At 65.3% G+C, this 12,197-nt stretch overlaps 3 protein-coding genes across 7 annotated transcripts; 1 reads left to right on the plus strand and 2 right to left on the minus strand.

The window, feature by feature from the left end:
• FSCN2 (fascin actin-bundling protein 2, retinal) lies at window positions 1-2,817 on the plus strand. Of its 3 annotated transcripts, none has more exons than XM_014887467.2 (5): window positions 1-823; window positions 1,920-2,076; window positions 2,157-2,278; window positions 2,311-2,528; window positions 2,626-2,817. In XM_014887467.2, exons 1-5 carry the CDS (start codon window positions 1-3, stop codon window positions 2,815-2,817), a joined length of 1,512 nt encoding a protein of 503 aa, XP_014742953.1. The 3 variants fall into 3 exon arrangements, with proteins under 3 accessions (XP_014742953.1, XP_014742954.1, XP_014742952.1); XM_014887468.2 differs by having other exon boundaries at window positions 2,347-2,528; XM_014887466.2 differs by having other exon boundaries at window positions 2,347-2,514; window positions 2,612-2,817.
• Window positions 2,818-3,265: 448 nt separating this feature from the next.
• Window positions 3,266-10,855, minus strand: FAAP100 (FA core complex associated protein 100). Of its 3 annotated transcripts, XM_088176345.1 has the most exons (10): window positions 10,804-10,855; window positions 9,891-10,064; window positions 9,145-9,263; window positions 7,977-8,941; window positions 7,295-7,445; window positions 5,630-6,384; window positions 5,219-5,355; window positions 4,508-4,624; window positions 4,017-4,103; window positions 3,266-3,943 (listed from the first exon to the last, which is right to left on the minus strand). In XM_088176345.1, the coding sequence occupies exons 2-10, from the start codon at window positions 10,053-10,055 to the stop codon at window positions 3,809-3,811; spliced, it is 2,631 nt and encodes an 876-aa protein (XP_088032471.1). In that variant the 5' UTR covers window positions 10,056-10,064; window positions 10,804-10,855; the 3' UTR covers window positions 3,266-3,808. The 3 variants fall into 3 exon arrangements, with proteins under 3 accessions (XP_088032471.1, XP_014742941.2, XP_088032470.1); XM_014887455.2 differs by lacking the exon at window positions 10,804-10,855 and having other exon boundaries at window positions 9,891-10,200; XM_088176344.1 differs by lacking the exons at window positions 3,266-3,943; window positions 4,017-4,103; window positions 10,804-10,855 and having other exon boundaries at window positions 4,480-4,972; window positions 9,891-10,199.
• Window positions 10,856-11,007: 152 nt separating this feature from the next.
• On the minus strand, window positions 11,008-12,161 carry LOC148221538 (uncharacterized). The gene is made up of 3 exons (XM_088176346.1): window positions 11,902-12,161; window positions 11,584-11,713; window positions 11,008-11,475 (listed from the first exon to the last, which is right to left on the minus strand). The coding sequence occupies exons 1-3, from the start codon at window positions 11,993-11,995 to the stop codon at window positions 11,274-11,276; spliced, it is 426 nt and encodes a 141-aa protein (XP_088032472.1). The 5' UTR covers window positions 11,996-12,161; the 3' UTR covers window positions 11,008-11,273.
• Window positions 12,162-12,197: the final 36 nt, after the last annotated feature.

Raw genomic sequence — 12,197 nt, forward strand, 5'->3', positions numbered from 1 at the left:
ATGCCAACGAATGGGATCCACCAGGTGCTGAAGATCCAGTTCGGGTTGATCAACTGCGAGAGCCGGTACCTGACGGCGGAGAGCTTCGGCTACAAGGTGAACGCCTCGGCGCCCAGCCTCAAGCGCAAGCAGATCTGGACGCTGGAGCAGGATGAAGCCGACAGCTCCATCGTCTTCCTCAAGAGCCACCTGGGCCGCTACCTGGGCGCCGACAAGGACGGGAAGGTGCGCTGCGAGGCGGAGCAGCCGGGCCGGGATGAAGGCTTCAACATCATCACGCAGTCGGACGGGCGCTGGGCGCTGCAGTCGGCCCCGCACCGGCGCTTCTTCGGGGGCCGCGAGGATCGGCTGTCCTGCTTCGCCCCCAGCGTGACGGAAGGCGAGCTCTGGACCGTGCACCTGGCCATGCACCCCCAGGCCAACCTGCTGAGCGTCAGCCGCCGCCGCTACGCCCACCTGAGCGCCCACGAGGACGAGATCGCCACCGACAGCAACCTGCCCTGGGGGGTGGACGCGCTCATCACGCTCTGCTTCCAGGACAAGAAGTACAGCCTGCGCACGGCCGACGAGCGCTACCTGCGCTGCGATGGCACCTTGGTGCCCGAGCCCGGTGCCGGAACCGGTTACACCCTCGAATTCAAGGCCGGCAAGTTGGCGTTCAAGGACTGCGACGGGAAATACCTGGCGCCCACCGGACCCACCGGCACCCTCAAATCCGGCCGCAGCTCCAAGCCGGGCAAAGATGAACTCTTTGACCTGGAGGAGAGTCACCCCCAGGTGGTGTTCACGGCGGCCAATGGCAGATACGTCTCCATCCGGCAGGGTAAGAGCTCCCCACACCCCCTGCCCGCTCCGTGCCCACCCAGGGACCCCCCACCCCAGGGGAGACCCCACAGTAACAACCCCACAGCGCTGCGCCTGCCTGGGGGGGATCCTACAGCCACATCCTGGGGACGTGGCTGCTGGAGAGGGACATGGCGGGGGTCCTGAGGTCAGTGCGGATGGAGTGGGAGCAGCTGCGGGGTGGGCAGGGCTGCGGGGGGAAGGCGTGGGTGTGTGTGGACACACGTGTGTGCATGTGCAGGGCTGTGTGGGCGTGCACAGGGCTGTGTGTGTGAACACGTGCAGGGCTGTAGGTGTGCACAGGTGTGTACGTGCATACACACACATACACACACACAGGTGTGCCCTGCTCCGTGCAGCATCCACAGGTTCACACACTTACCTGTGCACACCACACACCATGCTCTGTGTGCACACACGTGTGTAGAGCCAGTGGATGTGACCACAGGTGAGCAAACCCCTTGTTTGAGACCCAAGGGACCCCACTCGCCCCCAGGTGCCCCCCGGGGACGGTGCCACCCCTGTGCCAAGCAGCTTAGTGCCGGGTGAGGGGGGGACCAGCTATAAATAGGGGTTTGTGACCAGATGGACACGGTGGTGACAAGCTGATTAACCAGCCCAATTAGCACAATTGTTCGCAGGAGGATTTGGGGGGGAGGGGGAGGGTAGCTGTGGGGCAGCAGCGGTGGTGGTTGGCGTGGGACAATGGCTGGAATGGGATTGGTGCCAATGGCCAGAGCAGGATCGGTGCCAATGGCCAGAGTGGATCAGTGACCATGGACACAGTGGTGACAGTAGCCAACAGAGTGGAACCGATACCCATGGCTGGAATGGAATTGGTCCTGATGGCCCGAGTGGGACTGGTGACAACAGCTGGAGTGGGATCAGTGACTGTGGAGTGAGATTGGTGACCATGGCAAGGCTGAGACTGCTGCCCAGGGCCAGGACAGGACCAGTGCTGGCAGTCAGAGAGGAACCAGGGCCAGTGGCTGGAGCAGGAGTGGTGCTGACGGCTGGAGTGTGACCACTGCTCACATCCAGAGCAGGACCAGCACCAACACCCACTCTCCCCCCAGGTGTGAATGTCTCAGCAAACCAGGACGAGGAGCTGAACCACGAGACCTTCCAGCTGCAGATCGACCGTGACACCAACAAGTGCAGCCTCCACACCAACACCGGCAGCTACTGGACCCTGGTGGCCCACGGGGGCATCCAGGCCGTGGCCACTGAAATGTGAGTGAAGCTGCAGGGTGGGATGGAGAGGTTTGGGGCGACACAGAAACGCCCAATTCACGTTGTCCCTCTGTCCCCAGCGCTGCCAACACCATGTTTGACATCGAGTGGCGCGGGCGGCGCGTGGCCCTGCGCGCCAGCAACGGCCGCTACGTCTGCACCAAGAGGAACGGGCAGCTGGCGGCTGTCAGCGACACCGTGGGTAAGTTCTGGGGGGGACAAGGGGGCACGGAGGGGTCCCTGGGATGCTGAGGGCCGGGTGCTGTGCAGGGGAGGATGAGGAGTTCACTCTGAAGCTGATCAACCGCCCGATGCTGGTGCTGCGGGGGGAGCACGGCTTCGTCTGCTACCACCGGGGCTCCAACCTGCTCGACTCCAACCGCTCCGTCTACGACGTGTTCCACATCAGCTTCAGCGACGGCGCCTACCAGATCCAAGGTGGGCAGGGCGGGGCTGTGGGGTGGGGTGGCCCTGGGGGTTCGTCCAGCCTGCACTGACACCACCCCCCCCCCCCCCCCCCGGGGGCTCCCTGCAGGCCAGGGGGGCAAGTACTGGTACGTGGCGAGCAGCGGCTCGGTGTGCAGCGACGGGGACCTCTCCGAGGATTTCTTCTTCGAGTTCCGAGAGCGGGGCCGCGTGGCCATCAAAGGGAAGAACGGGCGGTACCTGCGCGGGGACCCTGCGGGGACTCTGCGTGCCGACAGCGAGTCCGTGCTGCGGGCCACGCTCTGGGAGTACTGACCCCAGAACCTCCCCCGCGACCACCGCCGCCCACGGGCACCCCCCTGTCCCTGGCAAAGCGGGGTGGTGGCAGCGGTGGCACCGTCCATGACAGCTGTGCCCCCGCCCCTGCCATTCACGGCATTAAAGTCACCTGGATCACACTGGGGCAGCGCCGCGTCCTCCTTCCCATCGAGATCCAGCCCTGCTTCCCTCCCAGAAGCGCCCAGACCTCATGGAAACGGCTGATCCGGGGGCCGGTGGGATGCAGGGACTCCCAAGGGTGTCACACGGGATGAGGGGGGGGCTCAGCAAAGCCACTGCAGGCAGGAGGAGCCCGAGGGGGTTGGGGAGCCCGGGGCTCCTCTGCCAGGCTGGGGGTGCACGGGGGTGGCAGTGGAAACCCCCCACCCCCGAGAGCTGCCAGGACCCTCCTGGAGGATGGAAAGGAACAGAGCCAGGCACCGGGTGAGCAACAGGATCGTTTTCATGGCAGACGACAGAGTTACAGACAGTGGAAAGGTGCGGGAGGGGCCGGGACCGGACCACGCCGCACCAGCATGGAGATACGAGATCATTTATAGAAACAACGGGGGAGCGGAGACCCCCTCCCCTGCCCAGCAGAAAACGGGGCTCCCCCGGGCACAGCACCCTGTTTGTCCTAATCCTGAAGGCGGCTCGGGGGGCTCAGCCCGCGGCCGGCCCGGCTCGGCACGGCCACTACACTACCACGGATCCACAAGACAGCGCGGCCCCGGGGGGCTGCCCCGGCCTGGCCGGGCTGGGGGGCGGCGGGGCAGGACTGGGCCAGCCCAGGAGCCCCCGCTCCGCCACCGGAGCCCCGAGACCCTCCCGGTGCTGCCGACAACACGACCACGAAACACGCACAGACACACCCCCCGCCCAGACCGCTGCCGGCCCCGCGCCTGCTCTGGTGGGGTTGGGGTGGGGGGCTCTCCCGTGGGTCCCCACCCCGGCCGGCGGGGTTTGGGGCGGGCTGGCCGCCCCCCGCTCACAGCAGGACCAGGCTGGGGTTCCGCAGCTGCCGGTAGATGTTCAGGAGCTTCTCGGCTGTGGCAGAGCCATCAGCCCCCTCCTCGCCCAGGGGTGGCTGGTCCCGGAGGGTCTGCGCCTCCTTCAGCAGCATCTGCGGGAGGGGGGCGGGGGGTGAGGGGCAGGGTGGGGTGGGGCTCCCCACGGGGAGGGGATGGGGGTCTCACCTCGTGGTTGGCCTGGATCTGACGCAGGTACTGCATGCGGAGGTCGGGGGGTCCCGAGCCCTGCGCCGCCTGCTCCAGCACCAGCGCCTGTGCGAGGGAGAGAGGGAGGGAGGGAGGGTGCTGGGGGAGCTGGCAGCACCCAGCCCCAGGGACCTCAGTCCCAGGAGCCCTAATCCCAGGGATCCCCAGCTCTGGGAGTCTCAGCTCCAGCAGCCTCCAGATCCTGAGAGCCCCAATCTTGGGAATTCCCAATCTCAGGGAGTCTGAATCCTGAGGAGTCCCAGCCACAAGGAACGCCCTGAACCTTGGGGAGTCCCAACGTCAGGGCAGCCCAAGCTCCAAACCTGGGACCCCAAAGTCTGGGGACTCCCAGCCCCAGTGGTGCTGGTCTGTCACACCACGGTGTCACAGAAATGCCCCCCACTGCACCCCAGGCTCTATTCCAGGGGGTTTGGGGTCACTTGGGGTCCCCCCTGCCGCCGGGGGGGTACCTGGATGCGCCGGATGACGGCGTGGTGTGTCCTGCACATGTGGGCCAGGGATGGGCTCTCCATCAGGATCTCCACAGCCTGGATGGGACCTGCAGGGCTCAGGTCATTCATGGCCACCTGGGCAGTGAGAGCAGTGTCACTGCCACCCTCTCTGGGCAGTGGGAGTCCAGGACCCTCCTCATGGGCACCGAGTTCCCCAGAAGGCTCCAGACACCCCCAAAACCTCCCACCCCGCCCAGGAGCAGCTGCCCCCAGCTACCAGGTGAGCCCTGGCAGAATTAAGTCACTCATCACTCTGGGGACATCTGATCTCTTAGGTGCAAATATACCTGTGCCAGGTACCTGGGGGCCCCTCAGGTGGGGTCAGGCAGGCAGGAGAGCTGGGCAGAAATCCCTGTTCTCCTTGTGCCTTTAGAGGGGAATTCTGCTTGGGGTGGATTTACAAACCAAATCCAAGTGCGTTTTCTAGAATCAAAGAAATGAGAAGATCTGGAAAGGGAGGGAAATGACCACAGCCTTTGGGAAGCCCAGGGTTGGGAGAATGGACTGGGAATGCTGCCTGTGCAGCCCAGCACTGGAACCCCAGCCCCAGAGGAAGGGGTCAGAATGGCATGGCCATGCACCCACTCATCTCCCTGGCTGGCTTTGTGGGACAGGGAGCTTCCCTGCAGGCTGACCCATTCCTTGGCTCAGGGCTAACCCATTCCTTGCCTCTCTGACGAGCAGCTGGACGTGGCCACCGTCGGGTGCCATGCCACACACCGATGCCACCTCCGTGCTGCTCAGCACCTCAGCCCCGGGGTTCTCAGCCAGCAGCCAGCGCAGGGTGGCACAGCAAAGTGGGACATCTGGGGACCAAAGGACAGAGCAGAGATGTGACACTGCTGACAGCCTGAGGCAGCCCCTGAGGGGGCAGGGGTAGCACAGGCTGGATCCCCCTCCCCGCTGGGACACGCTGAGCTCAGTCATGCCACTGCCACACGTGTGTCAAGGCTGCGGTGGGGGCAATGGGGTCACACAGCCCTCCTTGCTGTGGGAGGGGCTGTGACAGTGCCACCCTGCCAGCACACCTGCCCCTGGATGCCTCTGTCACTCCTGGGATGCTCCTCTCCAGGGACCCACCTGTTTCCGAGGTTTTGAGAGCATTTTTCAGCAGCTCCGAGGACACTCGGATGGATGCTGCCGAGGGGGGCAGCTTCTCCTCTCCCGGGGTTTTCCCCTCCTTGGGTTCAGTCTGTTCCTGGGACACTTTGAGGAAGGTCTCCACAGGGTCTGAGGGGGCAGGGGGGGCGTCGGGCCCGGAGGGGCTGCTCCCGAAACGGAGGCACTGGAGCATGTCAATGGTGCATTGGCTGAGGGGCAGGCAGATCCCCTCTCTGTCTGGGGACAGCAGGGGCGAGTCGTCGGGCAGGAAATCATCCAGGTCCTCGGAGGAGTCGGAGCCACTGCCCAAAATATCCCTTAAACTGTAGTAGAGGGCACAGGAGATGGTCAGAGGCAGGTCCAGCTTGGTGTCTGCAGCAGGGCCGAGGGGCAGCGTCAGCTCCCGCTTGTTCCCAGGGAGCAGCTGGTCAATGGGGAAGGTGAAGGTGGTGGCCGAATCCATGGATTCCTCCTCTAAGGCACAGGGGCTGGCCAGGAGCTGGACACAGAGGGTCCAGCCCTCCTCCAGGCTGTACTCGCTGCAGTTTTCCAGCAAGCAGGAGATGGTGACGGTGTCCTGGAGCAGGAGGCAGCTCCAGTTGGCAGTGACGGTGCAGGCGATGGGCTTGTGGCCCTCCTGGCTGGAGAGCAGCGCTGCACTCACGTTCATCACCTGGTTCAGGCTGGCCAGGGCTCGGTTCCTCTGGTCCACGGCCTTCTTCAGGAAGGACACTCTGCAAGGACAATGTGACAGGGATGAAACAACGGGAGGGATGCCAGGATGGCGCTGTGCTGGCAAGCTGAGCTGCTCCTGGGATAATCCCACCCAGCTTCTCTGCCGTGGCAGCCACAGATCCATGTTCCCATCAGAGCTGATCCTGTGGAGTGGCTCCAGACCTCAGGAATCCCCCTGTGGATGGAGGGGGGGCCCTCACCCACAGCCCCTCCCCACACACAGCCAGCCATGGAGGATGGAGGCATGTGCCTGCCCTGCCTGTTACTGCCGGCTTGGCACGCGTGGCAGGCGCCTGGCACCCTGCCTGTGCCACCTTCTGCTGCCATGGCTGCCGCTGCCAGCCCGCCCACAGCGCTGGGGGTGGCTGTGCCATGGGAGGGGGCTGCCCTCAAACACTGGTTTTATATTATCGAAGTTGGGGGGGGCTTCCCAGCCAGGAAAGGTAAATGCTGGAGCAGTTTTCCAAGAGAAAACCTCGAGGAGAGATGGGGGTGTTCAGCCTGGAGAAAAGAAGGCTCCAGGGAGACATTAGGGCCCCTTACAGTGCCTAAAAGGGCTCCAAGGGAGCTGGAGAGGTACTTTGGACAAAGGCCTGGAGTGAAGGATAAAGAGGAATGGCTTCCCGCTGCCAGAGGGCAGGGTTACAGGGGATATTGGGAAGGAATTGTTCTCTGTGAGGGTGGAGAGGGTCTGGCACAGGTTGCCCAGAGAAGCTGTGGCTGCCCCTGGATCCCTGGAAGTGTCCCAGGCCAGGCTGGATCAACCTGGGATAGTGGAAGGCGTCCCTGCCCATGGCAGGAGGTGGAATGGGATGAGCTTTAAGGTCTCTCTTACTCAAACCATTCTGTGGTTCCATAATTAATTACTGGCAATGACCTGCCCAACCCCCAGCTTGGTGGCACCTTTACCTCTCCGAGGTGTCCCCTATCCCCGAGAGCAGCTCCTTGATCCTCCGGCCGATCTCAGCAGGGGTCAGCTCCACGTCCGGCTCCTCGGGGCTGCACAGGCCACAGGACACGAGGCGGCCCTTGGCTGACAGGGCCAACAGCTCTGACTCCCCTGTGGGCACAGACAGGCGGGTCAGGGGCCAGGAAGGGAGCAGGGGCTTCCTGGATGGCTGAGGTGCAGGGACAGGAAGCAGGATGGCAGTGGGATATGATGGAGACAAACATGGAACACCACAGCACACCCTGCTCACACACACAGACCCTCAAGAGGGGACGACACCCTGCGCCTGCCACTCCCCGGCCAAGGCCAGCAGCACCCGGCTGTCACACAGGGGCCCTGCTGGTGGCACACGCAGCTCTGCAGACAGCCAGTCCAGAGGCACATCGGACACCCCCTTGGTTGCTCATCCAAGCTGGCTTGGGGCTGTCCCAGGCTACCCCACACAGGAATCCCATGGCTGTGAGGACTGGACAGTTCCTGCAGTGCTGAGCTGAGGGATTGGGAATGGGCAGGAATCACAATGGACAGGAACAACTCACAAAGCCAAGGGGAGCCAACAAGGATGAAAGACAGAGCCCCACCCAGCCCACACGGAACTGCAGAGTGAGGAGAGGTGGGATCCCACCCCGCTGCCCCCAGTACCTTCCGAGGCCCGAGAGGACAAGGAAAGAGCCACGACGCTACAGATACTGAGGCTGGCCGGGGACAGCACTGGGGGCAGCACGCCGGTGCCACTCTCCGTGTCCTCGGGGTCCGAGGAATCGCCCGCCCAGTCCAGGTCGACGGCGGAGATGTCCGAGTGGGTGCTGTAGTACATGCGGGAGCCGCTGCCGCAGGCCGCGCACAGGATGGGCCCTCGCAGGTAATACTCCCTGAGCTCCGGCACCGTGGCCTCCTCCCTCTGATCCGCCTTCACGGCCACCATCTTCCCGTAGTGGCCCACGGCCACCACGCAGTCACAGCCGGGCTCGCCCGCGGGCGGCTCGTCCTCGGCGTCGTCGTCGTCGTCGTCGGCCGCGCGGCGCTCGGTGCGCAGCGCCCCGATGAACACGATGGGCTCCTCCAGGTGGTGCAGGATCTTCACGGGTGGCGCCGGGGTGGACACGTCACGGCAGCCGTCGGCGGTGGGTGATGAGCTCAGAGCTTTGAGGGGCACGGAGCAGAGCTGCCCATCCGGGAAGCCACACAGGATCATGGGCGACTCCAGCATGGCCACGTCGATGCCGAAGAGGAGGCTGAAGAGGGGCTCCTCCAGCACGAAGCCCCCCGAGCACCACAGCCCCTGGGTGCCGGGCGCGGCCGCGCAGCACAGCACGGGCAGGAAGCAGGAGGGTGGCGCGTCCCCCACATCCCCAGGTGGGGTCCCGGGGCAGAATTCCACCTGGCTGACCTGCCGGTACGGGGGCCCGTCCTGCTCCGGGCGCGGCAGCTCGTGCAGCCGCATCCACCACTTGCCCTCGTCCTGGGCCAGCGTGATGACGAAGGTGCTGAGCAGGGTGAACATGCTCAGGCTGGCGTCGGGGAAGATGCAGGCGTCTGCTTCCACCGGGAAGACGCCGGAAGGGCCGTTGCTTTCTTGGCCGTCGCCGTCCGTCTGCTCCATTAACCTTTGGGAAAACAGGGAAGAGCTCTGAGCCAAGCCGTGGGGAGAAGCCAGCGTGTCCCTTGGCCGCCTCTTTGCCTGGCCCTGGGAAATGAACTCTTGCGGGAGGGCTTTTAGCACTGGCAGAGAGGGATCCAGAGCCTCACGCTTCCCATGGCAGGAAGGGCACCCCGGGAGCCCAGGGACAGGGGGTGAGCCCAGGCTCACCTGCTCTGCTGCTCCAGGGACACGCAGTAGATCCCGCTGTGGGCGCACAGGATGTAGAGCTGCCGGGGCTGGGGCAGCAGCTCCACGTGCCACACCTGGTCGGGGCAGCGGTACACAGCCTGGCAGTGGGGACAGAAACAAATGTCACCTCCCACGGCACCCGGAGGGGCGGCAGGGACAAGGCAGCTCCCTGCAGAGGGGGATCCAAAGCGATTTCCAGGGACAAACAGATCCCTGGGCAGCACCCAGCTGGGTGTTCCTGGGCAGGGGGGTGGGAGAGAGGCTGAGGCAGCCTGTCATTCCCGCTCCCTGAGGGGAAGGAAAACAGGGAGCAGGGTACGTGCTCTACTTTGCCGAGCGGGAGCGCAGTGTGGGAGGCAGATCCCGCTCTTACAGCGGTGGATTTCTTAGAAATGATAATCAGAACAAATTAACAAAGGCAGCAGCGTGTCAGTCAGGCTGCTGTGACAGCAGGGACAGCCACCAGGTCTGGGGGGAGAGGGGAGAGAAGCCCCTGTGCTGGGGGGAATGAGCCTGTGGAGTCTGATCCAATGGGTGTCCCACAGGATTGGGAGAGGGGCCAGCTGGCAGCACCCCCAAACCCCAAAACAAAGGGTGCTGCTTGTAGGGTTTGTTTGTTGGATCCTGACAGAGGGAATCCAGGCATAGGGAGTGGAGACATGACTGGGGGTATCACCATGGGATGGGGGACACAGGATGAACCCCCACCCCGCCAAGCCCCTCACCTTGAGCACTTTGCCCTCCTGGTCATACACGTAGACGAACTCGGTGCCGTTGGAGAGGTAGATCTCGTTCTCGTGGCACAGCACCCGCGGCTTGCCCGCCACCAGCCCCCCCACCGGGCAGCAGAATCCGGCCAGGTAATCCACCCTGTGCCCCACCTGTGCCATGGTGCCGGCCTGGGGATGTGGGGAGGGGGCAGGGGGACACCGAGGGTGTGAAGGGCTGAGCCCAAAGCCCCGAGTTCTGGGCAGTGTGTGGTGACACAGCCCTGCAGACCCCCGTGCCCCTCTCAGAGCCCCCCAGCCCCCTACAGCACGTCTGGACCTCCAGTCCCCCCAGCCCCTGAGCCCCACAGCCCCTTCCCCCCTGAATGAGACCCTCATGCCCAGCCCCACAAACAGCCCCTTCCCAAGCATCAATCTCAGCCCCCCCATTTCCACCTCCACAGCCCCCAGACCCTCCCACATCCCAGTCCTCGTACCCTAGACCCTCCAGACCCATCTCGGACCCCCCCACATCACAGTCCTCGTACCCCAGACCCTCCAGACTCACCCCAGACCCCCCCCACATCACAGCTCTTGTACCCCAGACCCTCCAGACCCACCCCAGACCCCCCGACATCACAGCTCTTGTACCCCAGACTCTCCAGACCCACCCCAGAGCCCCCTACATCACAATCCTTGTACTCCAGACTCTCCAGACCCACTCCAGAACCCCCCACATCACAATCCTTGTACCCCAGACCCTGTCCCATAGCCCCCCTTCCCCGACTGAGACCCCCAGGGCCCCCCGAAGCCCAGCTCCACAGGCAGCCCCCCACCCCAGACCCATCCCCGCCCAGCCCACAGCCCCCCATCCCAACCCTCACCCCCCCATCCCGCCCCCCCAAATCCCTCCCGGAGGGGCCGCGGGTACCGGGCGGGGGGCGCGGGCGGCTCCGCTTTACGGCTGCGCGGCGGCCGCCGCAATGGGCGGGGGGGAGTTTACGACAGGCCGTAAAGCGGCGCAGGGCGGGGGGGGCGGCTCCCGGGGATCGGTACCGGGAGGGGAGGAACCCCCGCCCCATGAGTGACCCCCCCCCCCTATCCCGGCACGGGGGAGAAAGGAGCGAGGCGGTGCTGGCGGCAGCGGATTTATTGATAGAGAGAGGAACCGGGTCCGGTCCTGAAGGGGGGCAGAGCCCCCCCGAGCTGACCCTGACCCACGGAGATGGACCCCCCCAAAAGTCTGGATGAGCCCCACAGCTTAAGACCCCCCTAAATGATGTCCTTACACTCTTCAGCCTGAGCCTCCTCAAGCCATGTCTCTTCCCCCCCGTCTTTCTGAAACCTCCCCTCTAAAGCGATGCCCCTGCTCCCCCAGCCGGGCTGAGACCCCCGTCCCGCTCACTGCGGGGTCCCGGGGATCCTGCGGGGGCTCTGCGGGATCCCCCCCCGGCGTGGAGGGACTGCAGCGCCCCGGGCCCGGCTCAGCTGCTCCACGGAGGCTTCGAGGTGGGCGAAGCGATCCGAAAGCCGGCCCAGCTGCTCCTTCAGGCCGCGGAAATCCCGGTACAGCTCGTCCAGGGCTCCCGACAGCGCCGGGATCCTGCGGGCGCAGAGGCGTGAGGGCAAGGACCCCCAAATAACCCTCGAGGGACCCCAGATATCCCCCGAGGGACCCTCAGATTGCTCCACGGGCCCCATGGCCCCTCACCGGCCGTAGTCGGGCAGCACGGTCTGGTGGTCCGACAGCAGAAGGTTTCTCAGCTGGGACGTGATGGCGAATTTCCAATTGTCCAGAACCAGCGTCAGGTTGGCGCAGCCCCTCGCTGAGGGTCTCTGGGCTGGAGGGGCTGGGCTGGGACCACGAGCAGTCCCCAGGAGCCTCACCCAGCCCCTCACCTGGGACCCCTCCAGCCCCGGACAGGACCCCCCCACCCGGCCAGGTGCCCGGTCAGGCCCTTCCGCATGCCCGCACCCCGGTGGGAAGGGGGTCCCGAGCAGGAAGGGGGTCCCAAGGGTCGGGAATTACCATCAGCTCCATCGTCCCACGCCGCTGGCCGCCGGCCCGGCCTGGCCGCCCAGCCCAGAGCTGCGAGGAGCAGGAGGGGGAGCAGCCGGGCCATGGCGGGGCCGTGTCCCCAAGGTGTGCTGTCCCCCAGGGCCGGGCTGGGCAGGTGCCACCTCCCCGCTCCTGCTGCCGCGGCCGCTCGCCGGGCTGCGCTCCCCGGCTCTGGCTCCCGCCGCTCCCGCTCCCCCTTTTCCAGCCTGGGGCTGGCACCGGGCCCGGCCGCACGCGGCTCCGGGGCTGATTGCAAACAGACCGCG

Source organism: Sturnus vulgaris, chromosome 20, assembly GCF_052056855.1.
Source record: "Sturnus vulgaris isolate bStuVul1 chromosome 20, bStuVul1.hap1, whole genome shotgun sequence".
Classification (NCBI taxonomy): domain Eukaryota; kingdom Metazoa; phylum Chordata; class Aves; order Passeriformes; family Sturnidae; genus Sturnus; species Sturnus vulgaris.

What these genes read in the sequence shown, in the direction of transcription:
- FSCN2 (XM_014887467.2), top strand. Translation starts at nt 1, where the DNA reads ATGCCAACGAATGGGATCCACCAGGTGCTGAAGATCCAGTTCGGGTTG. An exon ending in GGCTGTCAGCGACACCGTGG is followed by an intron (nt 2,279 to 2,310) that starts GTAAGTTCTGGG and finishes GGGGGCACGGAG; the next exon opens with GGGTCCCTGGGATGCTGAGG. An exon ending in TCCAAGGTGGGCAGGGCGGG is followed by an intron (nt 2,529 to 2,625) that starts GCTGTGGGGTGG and finishes CAGGGGGGCAAG; the next exon opens with TACTGGTACGTGGCGAGCAG.
- FAAP100 (XM_088176345.1), bottom strand. Translation starts at nt 10,055, where the DNA reads ATGGCACAGGTGGGGCACAGGGTGGATTACCTGGCCGGATTCTGCTGC. An exon ending in CCGTCATCCGGCGCATCCAG is followed by an intron (nt 4,104 to 4,507) that starts GTACCCCCCCGG and finishes TCCCTCGCACAG; the next exon opens with GCGCTGGTGCTGGAGCAGGC. An exon ending in AGATCCAGGCCAACCACGAG is followed by an intron (nt 3,944 to 4,016) that starts GTGAGACCCCCA and finishes CCCCTCCCGCAG; the next exon opens with ATGCTGCTGAAGGAGGCGCA.
- LOC148221538 (XM_088176346.1), bottom strand. Translation starts at nt 11,995, where the DNA reads ATGGCCCGGCTGCTCCCCCTCCTGCTCCTCGCAGCTCTGGGCTGGGCG. An exon ending in GTGGGACGATGGAGCTGATG is followed by an intron (nt 11,714 to 11,901) that starts GTAATTCCCGAC and finishes CAGCCCCTCCAG; the next exon opens with CCCAGAGACCCTCAGCGAGG. An exon ending in GTGCTGCCCGACTACGGCCG is followed by an intron (nt 11,476 to 11,583) that starts GTGAGGGGCCAT and finishes CTGCGCCCGCAG; the next exon opens with GATCCCGGCGCTGTCGGGAG.